The following is a 13,800-nucleotide window of genomic DNA, read 5'->3' as shown; positions in this document are numbered from 1 at the left end:
ATCTGCAGGCTCCTTGCTCTGCAGGGAGCCTGCTTCTCCCTCTGCCTCTGCCTGCCATTCTGTCTGCCTGTGCTCGCTCTCTCTCCCTCTCTCTCTCTGAAAATAAATAAAATCTTTAAAAAAAAAATCGAAGAAACAGTATTGTCAGGAAATTAGTCGAGGTAGGGAGGGGGATGTCACCGTGGGGAGCAGGATGGGGTGGGGGTGCTGGCAAGGTGTCTGGGACTTGCTGGAGGAGGGGTGGGCAGGCAGACCCAGGCTGCTAAAGCTAGCAGGGAGCATGAAAGGAGGTGCCAAGATCAAGGTCAGATCACAGTTAAGGAAGGGCTGGGCCCTGGGGAGTCCCAGTATTCGCGGAAGTGAAAGCGCAGGAGAGTATGTGTGCAGAGGGTGTGGGAGCCCCATAGACGTGGCAGCTCGGGGTAGGGGACAAGCTGGGGCAGCAGGCTCTTCTTCGCAGGGCTGGCCGCCAGTCCCCGAGGAGCCTTGCATCAGGCGGACAATGCACCAGGTAGACTTTGGGCTCAACCCCTCCAGCTAAGCTGCTCATCTCCCTGTCTCCCTGCAGGGACCCCAGCCCTTTCCCCAGCCTGAACTTCCCTTTTTCCCCTGTACATCTGGAGCTGCTTTCCCCCTCCCTCCCCTGTGCAGGGAGCTCTGTGGCCTGGACCCCAGATAGCCTCAGACTTTTAACTGGGTTGGTATTGGGCTTCCTACATGCAAAGGGACAGTGTTGAGGATGACGGTGTGACTGAGAAACTAAAGAGAGAGTGTTCTCGATAGCCTTCCCTGGACCCCAATTGCCCTCTCTTGGGGGAGGGCCAGGCTGATGGCTCCAGGTTTAGGGGAGAGGCTCCACCCCCGTGTTGGGGGGGTGGGGAGGGCCCTGATGGTCCAGGGGGGACAGGGAGGGAGGCTAGGGAGAGAAGTTTTCTTGAGCCTGTGATAACTTCATCAGCTGGCTCTGGCATTTATCATTTGGAGATTTGCTATCTTCATGGTAATCCAGCCCACCTCTACTCAACAGTTAGCAGAGCCGAGACAGACAGACATTACCCCCAGCTTCTGGCTGGGACCTTGAGAGGGGCAGAGGCTCTCCTCAATGCAGGGTTCTCCTCAATGCAGCCAGGAATCCACACTGGGCATCCCCTCCCTTCCAGGTCCAGATCTGAGACCCCTAAGAAGATCCTATATTATGGGATGAGGTATCCCCTTTGCTTCACCCCCAGCTTTGGGGGTTCCTGCCTCATTTTCCTTTCTCCCTCCCCCAAGGTACCACCCCTCTGCCTTCTGTGTGAGTTGAGGGTGGTGGAAACCTAAGATGCTCAACACAAAGACTCCCTTCTCCCAGGACTTGAAGAACGGCTGCTCACTGCCCGCAGGCCGGGCCATGGGACAGCAGTCCCTCGTGGGCTCAGATTCCTGACCTAGGACATATAACCTATTGGAATTTTACTGGAGGCCTGGATAGACAGATCAGTGGGAGGGGACGGATGTGGGGGGCCACATTCTGCATGCCAGACTGTAAGGAAGCCCTCTCCATCCCTTTCTGAATGACTTTGTCTCCCTTTTCTCTTTCTCTGTCTCTCTACATCTATTTCATTCCTGGTTCTTTATCTGTCTTTCTTTATCTTCTTGGCTTTGTGTTTTCTTCTTTCTCTCTGTATCCCCCTCACCACGCACCTGTATTTTTCTTTGATTCTCTCTCTTCCTACATGCGGGTTTTTTTGTGGGGGGAGTTGTGGGGTTTATTGCTATGCATGTGTTTATCTGTATGTTTCCTTGTCTCTCCATGTCTTCACTCCCTTTCTTTGTTTGTGTTTCTCTCTCCCTAATGCTCTCTGTCTCTCAGTTCCCTTTGGGTGTCTGTCTTTCCATTTGGCTCTTTTTCCGTGTGCACAGGCCCATATCACCCTTTTTCTCTCTGCCACTCCCCTACCAGGCTGGCCAACGTCCCTGGCCTTCTGCAGCTGTGAACGGCTCAGGGCAGGAGCCCCAAAGGCAACTCCCAGAGGTGCCAGGTGGGACCTGGGAACCACCGAGAGGGGATGGGCTACCCCTGCTCACCATCATTGTTGCTGCTTTTGTCCTGCTGGCTGTCTGTATAGTGGTGGCAGTCCACTTTGGGCCAAGACTACACCAGGGCCGTGCTACTCTCCCTGCAGAGCCACCAGCCCCAAAGCCAGAAGGCGGCATCTACCTCATCCACTGGCGAGTGCTGGGCCCCCAGGACGCTCCTGGAGACACCTGGCAGGAACCTCCTGTCCCTGGCTCCTGCCCTGTACCAGATGGGCCTAGACTCAGCGTTGATGAAGTCACATGTCTGTAGGAGGGACACTTTGAATATTTGGACTGACCTGGCTCACAGCAAGAAACTGGACAGAGAATTAGGGCAAAAGCAACTTGGGGTCTGGACATCATAGCTTTGGAAATGCACACATGGACTCAGCTGGAGCTGCTCTCTCGGCAGAATATTTATAGAGAAAGTGCTGATGCGGACAGGAGAAATAAAAGAAGCTTGAGGGCTTTGCCTGGAAACATGCTCCTGTGAGCATTACCAGGGCCCAAAGCTGCCCTCACAAAGCTATTCCCTGCTTCTCAGGGACCATCAGATCCTTGACCCTCCTTTACCAAGTTTATACCTCCTCCTCTCATCCCTAATCTCCTTTGCTTTTGCTGTCGGCATGAGTTCAGCTTGCAAGATTCCCCCACCCATCCCACCCCTGTGCGGGGAATCTCAGAGTCTCGCTGTAGAGGTCCTGCCCCCAGTTCCCCCAGGTCCTGTGAGGGCTAGTCAGGGAGAGCTGAGGCAAAGAACCTACAGGTATGCCTTCTCTGGTACTCAGGAAAAGAAGGAAAATCTGTTGCCCTTCACTTATCAGAAGATAACCCTTTGGCTCCTGGGGCCTAACCCTCCTCAACAACTTCCAAGGCCCTTGTAAAGCCCCAAGCACCAATTATATCTCCCTACATGGCTTTTGAATGCCTCCTACTATGTTGGGGCAAGACTTTTTCTTGTCTTCCCAGGAAGGGATGGAGGGAATTCAAGGGCTCTCTTTACCTGTCCCTTTTTGTGTGTATGGGCCAGTTGGAACCAGCCTAAAACTTATCCCATGACGTGTCCCAAATCCAGAACCTTCCAGTTGGTGGGAACACAAGAAAGGAAAAGGAGCTCCATGCTGCTTGTCTAAGGGAAAGAAGGAGTGAGGAGAGGGATTTGCGGGGGATGGTGGGCGTGGAGGTTGATAAGATGGGGGAAGGCAGTGCTGAGCCTCCAGGTGCCTCTCCAAAAGGCACCCTGTCCCTGACCCAACTGTACCTCAGTGTTGTGCGATTGAGAACATGCAGAGAGGCGTTTATGGAGGGGCATCTGGGTTCTTTACACTGGGGAATGCCTGAGGACAGCAGATGCATCCTGGTACTGGCCTTGGTGAGACCCTGGCCGTCAGGAAGGTGAGGATGGCAGACAATGCAGAGGAACAGAGGTGGAGATCGTAATGTGCACTGAGGACTGGCCTGCCTCCTTTGTGGTCCAGCTGTACACTGGGCACCCGACTCACCCGTGGACCTGTGGATAGCCTAGCGTTCACTCCGCATAACAACTTTGGGAGAAAGAGCCCCTGTTCTCCCAGTGTTACAGTGGAGGATATCCAGATGCCCAGGTGGACACAGGTGCCAAGTGGTGAAGTCAGGATTTGAACCTGAACTGTCAGACTCTCCAGCCTAAGCACCAAGTTGGGGGCTAGATGGGTGGAGGCAGGTCATTTGGGAAAGGCCCTTGATTCTCCCCTGATTTCTAGGCACAGGAATGATTGATGTAAGGTTGGAGGAGTCTCGGGCTTTGGGGGCAGGATGGCTGGGACTGCTGGGAAGAAGAGATTGTGTCCTCCTTTCCTCCTTAGGCTCTGAAATCCTTGGGAACAGTTGGTTCCTTCTGGCAAATGTGTGTCTGTCTGTTGAGCCCATCTCCATAATGATGCTGTACACAGAAATTTGTGTTGAGCATTTGTGATAAAACAACAACAACAACAACAACAACAAAAAAACCAGAGGTGAGGGGCGCCTAGCTAGCTCAGTCAATAGAGCGTCCAACTCTTGATCTCGGGGTTGTGAGTCTAGACACACGTTGGGTATGGAGGTTACTTAAAAAATTTTAAAACAAAGTGAAACAAAATCAAACCAGAGTGGGAAGTAGGGAACAAGTCATGGGTAAAACAGAAGGAACTGGTAGAAATGGGATGCCTGCCCTCCCTGATAGGGGAGGTTTGCCACTACAGCATTGTAATGGCTCAGTTCTAACAGTGATGGCATGGCATAAGACACAGCAGATGCCTGGGTGTATTGTCCGAGGTCTCCCAGAGTATATCCTATCTCCTCACACAAACCCTCTTCTCCCCTTCCTCCTTATCTGTTTGCAGGCTCTATCATCCGGGCACATTCATCCAGTGGCCCCTGGTCCTTCGAGTAGTCCCTTGCCCCGGATGTGGCTGTGTGCCCTTCATGCCATCGGTGTGCCTGCTCAGGCTGCTCCGTATTCCCCAGCCTCTCACTAGAGACAAAGGCCCATGGGGCATGCTACACTCTCTGCCCCCAGCCTGACTCCTGGGCTCTGTCCGCAGTGAATGCATGCTCACCACCACACTGCCCTGTCCGAGAATAAGGAGGGGTTTAGGGGGTCTAAGGAAGTGGAAGTACGTCTGTGCAAGTGGATTTGGACATTTCAGATTGCTTGTGTGAGTCAGAGTCCAGCCGGAGAAAGATGGCACACTCAGATAGGTCATCTGAGGAGTGCTGAAAAGGGGGCTGTTTACAGGTGTCTGGTCGGTTGAGCGTCTGACTCTTGATTTCAGCTCAGGTCATGATCCTAGTGTTGTGAGATTGAGCCCCACATCAGGTTCTGTGCTGGGCGTGGAGCTCCTTGAGAATCTCTCTTGCTGTCTCCTTCTGCCCCTCCCCACCCACCCTCCCCCTGTACACCCTTGTATGTACTCTCTAAAGAAAAAAAAAATTTTTTTTTTTAAAGAAAGGGGGCTGTTCAGAAAGGGCAGGTATAAGGAGACTATAAGTGAAGAGTGAGTGCTCCAGAAGGGATGTTAGCAGGAAGCCAGGACCATCGCTAGGTCTGAGCAGCACAGGGAAGGGGCAGATAATGGAACCTGGGGAGAGACAGGGTTACCAAGAGCATGGCAGAAGCATGGCTTTAGGTTAGAGATGCAGAGAGCCCACAGTGACCTTGGTGCTACAGGGAGGAATCTGGGAGAATAGTTATTCTTCGCCCCCCTCCCTTTCCCTCTGTTCTCCTACTGGGGCTTCCCATGGACTGAACATGACCAGAATTCAGAGAGCAAGGGAGCCTGTCGATGCCATCCCAGGACAGAGGAGGGAGAGAGGGCTAGAGAGTCAGTCTGGAGGTCCAGTGAAAGACACCTGACACATCCCTTAAATTTATCTGGCATTTAGAGTTTACAAAAATGTTCCATACAATCATAATCCTCACAACAACCCTGCAAGATAGGTAGGACAGTGATTATAATCCCATTTCACAGATGAGGACACTGAGGTTCAGAGAGGTAAAACAACTTGCCCAAAGTCATAGGATTCGTCTTGAAATGTTAAGTTCAGGGACCTTCTCTGAGAGGCTCCCTGTGGGAGGAAGTGGTTCTGCTGGGCATTCAGCTGCTGAAGAAAGCCCTTCAATCCACAGTCTCGGGGATCCAGAGTCTTGGGGAGCACTGGGATTTCAGGCCAGCGAGCCCTGAGCATCAGAATAAATCCGTGCGGAGTGGGAGAGGCTGTTCCAAGCCACTGATGAGGAGCTTGGGCTCCTGGGACAGCGTGGAGGAATTGGGTGCAATCGAGGTGTCCGGGCCACCCATAGTGACCTCCTTTTCCTCCTGCCGCAAGTGCCGGAGAATCTCCTGTGACAGGGAGAAGCTGCTTCCCTCTGCAGGTTCTGGAACAAGGATGGGGAAGGTGGGTGAGGAGTGTGGAGAGGACCTCTCATGTTCTCACTTGAACATGCCCTGAGGCTTTCAGGGGCAGATCCTCCAACCCTTCCTCTCCCTCACCTCTCTGTGTTCTTCCCCACCCCTGGCCCTGGGGCTAGTGTTCCCTGGAATTCTGGAGCTAGAAGTGGTTTTAGAGATAACAGAATTCCACCTTCCCAATCCTAGAAATGGGGCTCAGAGAGAGCAGAGACCAGTAGCCCCGATCTCTGTGTCCTGGGGCTGGGGCTCTTCTGCTTCTTCTAGCATTCCTAGATGAAGTCAGGGGCTCCTGGAGCCCATCTCTTCACACTCCACCCAGGACCCGTAGCCAGATACTCAGAAAGCAACTGAGTGCCCTAAATGGAGAGGTAGGACTTTTCCCCGGGCAGGAAGGAGCAAGGCTTGGATGCCTTGACCGCTTGGGAAGACCCAGGGCATGGTGCCACTCTAGGTACTTCTAACCCCTCAGGACACCTCTTTTCTTCCCACCCGGTAGCCTGTCAAGCCCTCACCCTGGTAGACGATAAGGCGGCAGTTGTTCTGTGATTCAGGGGCATCTGCCAGGATGTCTTCAAGTATCCGGCAGAAGAGTTTGGCCTGCTCAAGCCGATCCTCCCGGCTAAAGCCAGCTCGGCCATCCTGTGACATGGCGAAAAGGGTCTGCAAGGGGGTGGCATACTCCAGGACACAAATGCCCACCTAGAAGAGGTGAGATGGGGGCAAGACTCAAACAGGGCCCAGACAGACAGACTCTGGACCCTGGTGCCACTGCTGGGGCCCCACTCCCTCTGCCTGTAGAGATGGAGTTCTGGGAAGAGGCATCCCTGATGGGATCCATGGAGTCTGGTGGCCTTTGCTCCTAAAATCAGGACCACGACTGTGCTAAATTTACCCTCCACAGATCCTCCTTCTCGATCCTGGGGAAAGGCTTACTGAGTCACTCTGCTGTCCACGGCTCCAGTGGGAAATCAAATGTGGGGGCTGGACTCTGGGTTCAAGCCTGGTCTGGGCTTCCTCCAACCTATCTGAGATCTTACATACATTCTCACACCTTCGTTTAGGGCAACTTTATGGTCAAGTACGTGGTTTGTCAGGTTGAAATCATCCTGTTTCTTGCTGGTTCTTTGAGTCTCGGTTTCCTCATCTGTGAGGTAGGGCTCATAACAGTCCTCACCCCGCAGGTGGTAGCGAGGGTTAGATGAGGTGGTCAGATGACTGGCATCTGGTATGCACTAAGGGCTCGATTACTGTTATTGGTTGCTATCGTCCTTTAGAGCCAAATCCTGCCCAGCCCTGGGACCAACTTGGGAAATGAAGGCTCAGAGGAGGGCAACGGATTTGTATCAGTGCTTGGCCCAGGGTCAGAATTCTGGTGCTCTGGGCTGGATTTCTCATTAGCAGCACCCTTCTCCCTGAACACTCACCGGTTGCCCATTTTCCAGAAGCTCATAGACACTGTTGGTGTAAACCCGGCCCTTGATGCCAGCACGGTCAGCACTTTGCTTCGGCAGCTCATATAGGAAGCGAATGTTGGGGTCGGCCACACTCAAGTCGTCAGGAACCCCACAGTCCAGAGGGAAGAGGATGTGTAGTCGATGGCTCCCCAAGCCCCGGAGCATGTTGGCGTGCTGTAGATTGTACATGCGTATCCGGGCTGGGAGCCCTGGGGTGGAGAGGCCCAAGAAGTCATTCCTACAGCCCTGTCACCCAGGACAGAGACCCAATTCATTGGTTCCCTCAATGTGTGAGTGCAAGAGAACCACGGGTCCAGTCCATTTGCATTGTGCCTGAGCCAGGAAGGCAGAGCCTTCGGGAACCCTCCCCCCACTCCTTCTCCTCTCCTCCTTCAGTTGTCCTTTGTCCAGATGTCTCTGCTCACCCCGCTCCTTCCCACTACAGCTTTTAGGGCTCTGAGAGGCAGGAAGAGCCCTGGAAGGTGACATTCCCAGCACTCCCAGGTGTACAGGGTCTGGCCACTTGCTCCAGACCTGTTTCCTAGCAGAGGCCCTGGTGACAAGGGCAGAGTGCAATGAGTTATGGGAGAGCCATGCTCTTGGCAAGCAAGTCAGAAGAAATGAGACATGACACATGGGCTCGTAGTAGAGTGGTCAAGGATCCAGGCTCTGGGCAGACCTGGGTTCAAATCCTGTCACTGCTCACTAAGCCGTGTGACTTGGGAGAAGTGACTTCACCTTGTAGAGCCACGATTGTCTTATCTCTACAAGAGGGATGATAATTATCCCTGTCCACAGGGTATGAATTAAAAGTGAAAATGCACACCCAGACAATGCAGTAAATATTCATTGGAAGAACTCATGCTTAACCTGAGAGAAATCACTTAATGGCTCTAAGCGCCATATTCCTCCCTGTAAACCAGGCATAATAACATCCTTCATGCCTACAGAATTGCTTTGGGAATCAGATGATTCCTTAGGAACAAAAATTCTTTGAAAAATACGGCAGGTTTTATGTCTTATTGTCTGTCTTAAAGATCTGGAAATAGAAGCGTTGAGAATGGCTCACCTGGCAAGATCAGCCGCAGGTACCCAATGTAATATGACCATGCCAGCCCGTGGGCCACGTTGAAGTTCCTTTTCTCACAGACTGCAGAGACCTCAGCTGGGGCTAGGCCCTGTAGACGGGAGGGAGGGGCTGGGGAGCTTCCATGAAGTATAACCAGATTCCTCCTCCTCAAAAAGTTTTCCCGACCAGCTGCCAACCTGCTCCCTTCTCTGCCACTGTTGCAGAACATTACACACTCTACTCTAAGGACTAACCTCTAAACTAGTCCCATCCCCACTGCTGAGCTCAGAGTAGGACCTACTAGCTGCTCCCTCCACTTGGCTATACCCTTCACCTCCCTCTGTGTCTCACCTGGAGCTCTAGGAGGATGTTCAGTGCCTCTGAGAGGCCCAGGAGGGCAAGCATCCAGGTGAAGGGCAGGCCAGCTGTGTTTGGGAGGGAGCCATAGACATAGCAAGACAGCAGCAGCAGAGCCCCACAACGAATGGGGCAGCCCAGGCAAGCCCGCATAGCCCTCCAGTAGCTGCCCTGGTACCTGCCGGGGACAGGCAAGCTCTGGACTGCTGCCTGGCTCAGTCAGGGAGATTCAAGGAGGGGCAGGGCTGGGCGTCAAGAGAGCAAGATGGGGGAGGGGGTGGGAAATTGCTATGGGTAATGGAGTCACCTGGAGTGGAGGTGGCACAGCTCCTCAGTCAGATGACAGACCCCCTTGAAGAGCAGTCCCAGCTGCAGGGAGGCCAGGTGGAACACCAGCCATCGGAGAATGTGTTCTGATGGCTCTCCCAGAACCCAAAGGGCTGCCAGGCAGACAGTCAACAGAACGAAGGCTGCCTTCCGGGCTCTGGTCCCCCTAGGCCGTGGGATGGATGGGTGCAGGCTAGAATGGGACATCTGTGGGTACCAAGAAACCCATGGCCGTTATCCTCCCACTCTCCTACCATGGCGGGACAGCTTTCTCCTCCTGGTGCCCAGCTGGGGTCAGAGGCTGTTGTTGGAGATGCCTCTAGAGGACATGCTGGGCTTAGAGCATCCCAGCACTCCTGTCTCGGAGAGATTTGTTGAAAAGAAGCAGGGGAAGAAGTGGGTGCGCCCACACATAAATACCCTACCCAACCCCAGGAAGACCACAGGTGTAGTGAAGAAAAAAAGCAGTGACTGTCCCAGACCCAGACCTGAAAATGTCCTGTGAGGTGCCACCCACCTAGGGACTGTTGGGAACCTGGGCTTCCCTCTCCACCGAATCCACCCCAGGGAAGGCGTTAGTCAGCAAAAGTGACACACAGTTTGGGAGTGCAGGCAGGACAGTTGGAAGGCTGCTGCCCATCTCTGGGTGTCTGGGAGCCTCAGCCTTGGAGCCTATGCTCTGCTGCTCCTGGTCCTACTTACCTTCCACCTTGGAGACTGCAGATTGTTTCTGGAAGATGACAGGGAGAGGTCTAAGGCAATGACTCCCAGCGACCAAGTGCAGACTCTCTGGGTACAGTCTGGAAATGGGACTTTAAAAAACAATCAAAGCTTTTTCCACAACACTGCAGCCCTGGCATCTCACCAGACCACAGCTCAGGAGAGGACGGTATTTCCTGCTCCCCAGGAAGGGAGGAAGGGCCCTGATGAGCCATAGTCCAGTCTTGATGTGGAGAGGGAAGCTTGAGGAGGCCTTTGTTCCCATTGCCCTTTGCTCCCCCTCACCGTCCCCTGCAGCCATAACCCTGAACACCTCAAGACCCCACGATCAAACGGACTCTCCAGCACCCAGACAGGGCTCCACACACACTCAGAGGAATGCAGCACACACACTACACCATACTAACCTGCCTGATTTTGATTCTGGTCTGGACGCAGATCCTCTTTTTCTGGAGACTGTGATATCAGGAAGGAGGAAGGGAGAATGAAAGTTATTTCCTGTAACAGCAGCCTTTCTGGTAAAAGGCTTCACAGCAGCTGAGAGCCTGCAGGGGAGTGGGGCTTTGGCTTCCACGGGAAGTAGCCACGCCTCTGACTTCTCAGAGAGAACCCTGTGATTCTAGCCAAAAAAACAGTCACATGGAACCTCACCATCAATCATCATCATAAAGGGTTTACCATGTTCCAGATAGGATGCTAAGTGTTACACATGGTATTTTTCTTAATCTGCTGAGCCACTCTGGAAGATAGCTAGAATTATTCCCCATTTTGCAGGGGATCTGTCTGAGGCTCAGGGTGGTAAATGGCTTGCTCTGTGCCTTGACTGCATGGGAGGGGGTGGAAGGTCCAAGTTTCGCATCTATATGTTCTCCTGCGGTGGCCGGGAGTATCTCTGGCTGGTCTCTGGCAAACTGAGAAGCTGATTTAACCGGAGGACAGGGCTGGCCTGGAGAGTGGGATTGGGGTGGCCCCCACAGAGCCGCAGCTGTTCATTCTGGCCAGGCCAGCGAGTCTTTGCCTGGACCCTTCACCGCATCACAACCAGAAACCAGGTGGACAACACATGCACTCACAGATGACAACGGGCCTCCCATGAACAAGGAGGCCTTCTGAAAACTCTTGTTTGCAAAAATCACTTCCTCTAAATGGGGGAATTCCCTCTATCTTCTCTTTCCCACAAGTGGCTCCCAAGGGGGCCCCCTGAGGTAAGCAAGGGCTCAGCTGCTTCAAAACCAAAGAAAATCAAAGGTGTCCAAAAGAAGGCCTGAACAGAGTTCTCCCAGCCCCAAGAGCCAGCTGTGCCAAGTAGCCAAGGGCCTCTAGGCTACGGAGGACCTTCTCCCCCAGGGGACATTGCCTGCTCTGTGGCTCTGACTGGTCATTATTTCCCCCAGACGTGTTCTTTACTCCATCCCTTCCTTCATCCCACCTGCTAAAATAGAAGTTCCTCTGCTTTAGAGGCCAGATGGGGACTATGCATCTGAAGCCTTAAAAAACACATGTGTCATCACAGATCTAGCAATCTACTTCCAGGAACCCTTCATCAGGAAATACTCAGACAAGAGGCACCTGGGCGGCTCAGTTGGTTAAGCCTCTGCCTTCGGCTCAGGTCATGATCTCAAGGTCCTGTGATCGAGCCTGCTCCTCCCTGTCCTGCTCTGCTCTCTCTCTTTGTCAAATAAATAAATAAAATCTTAAAAAAAAGAAATAATCAGACAAGGACACAAAAAATGCCTATTTTTCAGATGTCCGTAGCATTATTGTTTACACCAGAGGAAAACTGAAAGTTATGCAAATGCCCAACAATGAGGAGTTGTTGACTAAATTGTGATGCATCTTATAGTAGAAGGTTGCATAGCGGGATGCCTGGGTGGCTCAGTTGGTTAAGCAGCTGCCTTCAGCTCAGGTCATGATCCCAGCGTCCTGGGATGGAGTCCCATATCGGGCTCCTTGCTCAGCAGGGAGCCTGCTTCTCCCTCTGCCTCTGCCTGCCTCTCTGTCTGCCTGTGCTCACTTGCTCTCTCTCCCTCTATCTCTGACAAATAAATAAATAAAATCTTAAAAAAAAAAAGAAGGTTGCATAGCCACCAAAAATGATGAGGTAATTTTGTATTAATGACTCTTTATTTTTTTATTAAGATTTGTTTATTTTAGGGTGAAGAGGGGCAGAGGGAGAAGGAGAGAGGGAATCTCCAGCAGACTCCCTGCCCAGCGCAGAGCCCAATGCCAGGCTCAATCCCACAACTCTGACATCATGACCCAAACCAAAACCAAGGTGTCGAACACCCAACCAACTGAGCCACCCAGGCACCTCTGTATCTCTTGACTCTTAAACATGTTTTTTACACATTTCTCACTGGAAAAGAGCAGCATACAAGACAGTATAATCGCATTTTAAGAAATCTATCTTGCATGAAAAAAGGTCTGGAAGCACGTATGTCAAAATGCCAACAATGATTACTCTATGCCGTGGGAATGTAGATGAATGTAGCATATTTTTCCCTGTTTGCTCAATATGTTCTCTTGGGTTTCTTTTCCCAAGATTGAACATGTATTGTTTGTTTCATACTTGTAGTATGCTGTGAAAAGAAAAAAATCCCAGCACTGCCTCAGGGCCGAGGGGATAGGATTGCTGCTGAATATGACAGGCCAGGCCCCGTTGTCATGACACCCACAGCAGGACACGCGCCACGCCATGGGCATTGGGCAACTGCACCAGGCATTAACTACAGATACGGCGAGGGCTTCAGAGAACGCACTTCTGTTGATGTTCTGAGGGGAGCCTGGAATACCCACGTCTAGACTTTCCTGAAGAAATGCCATTTAAGCTGAGTTTGGAAGGAGCAAGGCAAAGGGGGTGGGGAGGAGGGAGGGTGAAGAACATTCTGACCGAGCATCATGTGTTTAAAAGGGTGGGAAGGATTTGGGTCTGTGGAGGAAAGAGAAATGCCTGGTGTGGAGGAGTGTGTGAGTGTGTTGGGGTTCTGTATCAGATTCTTAGGGCTGCTCTACGGAGGCCCTGGAAATGTGGTGGCTTAAAACAGCAGAAATTTATTAAACGGAAATTGACTCACCACCTTCCGCTGCCTCCAGGTGATCCTTGGTTTGCAGCTCTGCCTCTCTCATAGCTTCCTCAGCTTTTCGTCTCTGTCTTCACAGGGCTTTTCCTCTTCTAATGAGGACACCCATTGTGCTTGGATCAGATTGCACCCTAATGACTTCATTTTAGCTTGACTAAACCTGCAAAGACACTATCTCCAAATAAGATCACATTCACAGGTGCTGGGAGGCTAAGACTTCCACATATCTTTTTGGGGGACATAATTCAACCCCTAACAGGGTCTGTGGTATAGGAATGGGATGAGGGATGGGGTCTGTGACCAGGGCCTCAGAGCCAAGTGCAGACCAGCTGGACTGACAGACAGGGAGCTTCGAGCTCTTCCAGACCCACCGCCTTGGCATCTGAAGAAACCATGGGCCACAGGAGGAGGTGAGGTGGGAGTGAGGGTGGTTGCCAGCTCACAGGCTGCTGCCTTCAGGCCAGGGTTTTGGGGCTTGATTGCTCTGCTCCATGGGCTGGCTTGCTCCCGGGGCCTCCCCCTCACTTCCCAGTAGTGGTTTCTTCCCTCCAGACAGCCCCTGAGTGCTTGTCTGGGCCGGCGCTAGCATTTCCATTTCCAGCCCAGTTACAGCTGCCATAGGTCTCCCCTGAAACTCGTCATCAGTGTTCCTGGGAGAGAAATAAACCCCTAAACACTCATTCCGGGGACTTTGGGCCTGGGATAGCATGTGAGTGGGGTTGGGAGGACTCTGGGCTCAGAAGACCTGCCCTTTTGCCCACACAACCCCTTTCATGTTTACACATCCCTGATGTTCTTGCGTAAAG

At 52.4% G+C, this 13,800-nt stretch overlaps 2 protein-coding genes across 3 annotated transcripts; one reads left to right on the top strand and one right to left on the bottom strand.

The window, feature by feature from the left end:
- Positions 1–1,698: 1,698 nt before the first annotated feature.
- Positions 1,699–2,841, top strand: SMIM33 (small integral membrane protein 33). The gene has a single exon (XM_044226414.1). The coding sequence runs from the start codon at positions 1,757–1,759 to the stop codon at positions 2,327–2,329; it is 573 nt and encodes a 190-aa protein (XP_044082349.1). The 5' UTR covers positions 1,699–1,756; the 3' UTR covers positions 2,330–2,841.
- Positions 2,842–5,439: 2,598 nt separating this feature from the next.
- On the bottom strand, positions 5,440–10,458 carry STING1 (stimulator of interferon response cGAMP interactor 1). Of its 2 annotated transcripts, none has more exons than XM_044226387.1 (8): positions 10,322–10,458; positions 9,897–9,994; positions 9,175–9,401; positions 8,862–9,045; positions 8,511–8,619; positions 7,412–7,650; positions 6,500–6,686; positions 5,440–5,953 (listed from the first exon to the last, which is right to left on the bottom strand). In XM_044226387.1, exons 3-8 carry the CDS (start codon positions 9,399–9,401, stop codon positions 5,763–5,765), a joined length of 1,137 nt encoding a protein of 378 aa, XP_044082322.1. In that variant the 5' UTR covers positions 9,897–9,994; positions 10,322–10,458; the 3' UTR covers positions 5,440–5,762. The 2 variants fall into 2 exon arrangements, with proteins under 2 accessions (XP_044082322.1, XP_044082327.1); XM_044226392.1 differs by having other exon boundaries at positions 9,897–10,006; positions 10,322–10,442.
- Positions 10,459–13,800: the final 3,342 nt, after the last annotated feature.

This window comes from Neovison vison, chromosome 1, assembly GCF_020171115.1.
Source record: "Neovison vison isolate M4711 chromosome 1, ASM_NN_V1, whole genome shotgun sequence".
In the NCBI taxonomy this organism is placed as follows: Eukaryota; Metazoa; Chordata; class Mammalia; order Carnivora; family Mustelidae; genus Neogale; species Neogale vison.
Note: the sequence above shows the minus strand (reverse complement) of the source record. Positions and strands in the feature narration are given on the sequence as shown.

Excerpts from the sequence above, each read along its gene's own strand:
- STING1 (XM_044226387.1), bottom strand. The coding sequence starts at position 9,401 with ATGTCCCATTCTAGCCTGCACCCATCCATCCCACGGCCTAGGGGGACC. Across the intron at positions 9,046-9,174 it reads CTGTGCCACCTCCACTCCAG|GTACCAGGGCAGCTACTGGA; the intron begins GTGACTCCATTA and ends TGTCCCCGGCAG. Across the intron at positions 6,687-7,411 it reads TTCTGGAAAATGGGCAACCG|GTGGGCATTTGTGTCCTGGA; the intron begins GTGAGTGTTCAG and ends CACCTCTTCTAG.
- SMIM33 (XM_044226414.1), top strand. The coding sequence starts at position 1,757 with ATGCATGTGTTTATCTGTATGTTTCCTTGTCTCTCCATGTCTTCACTC.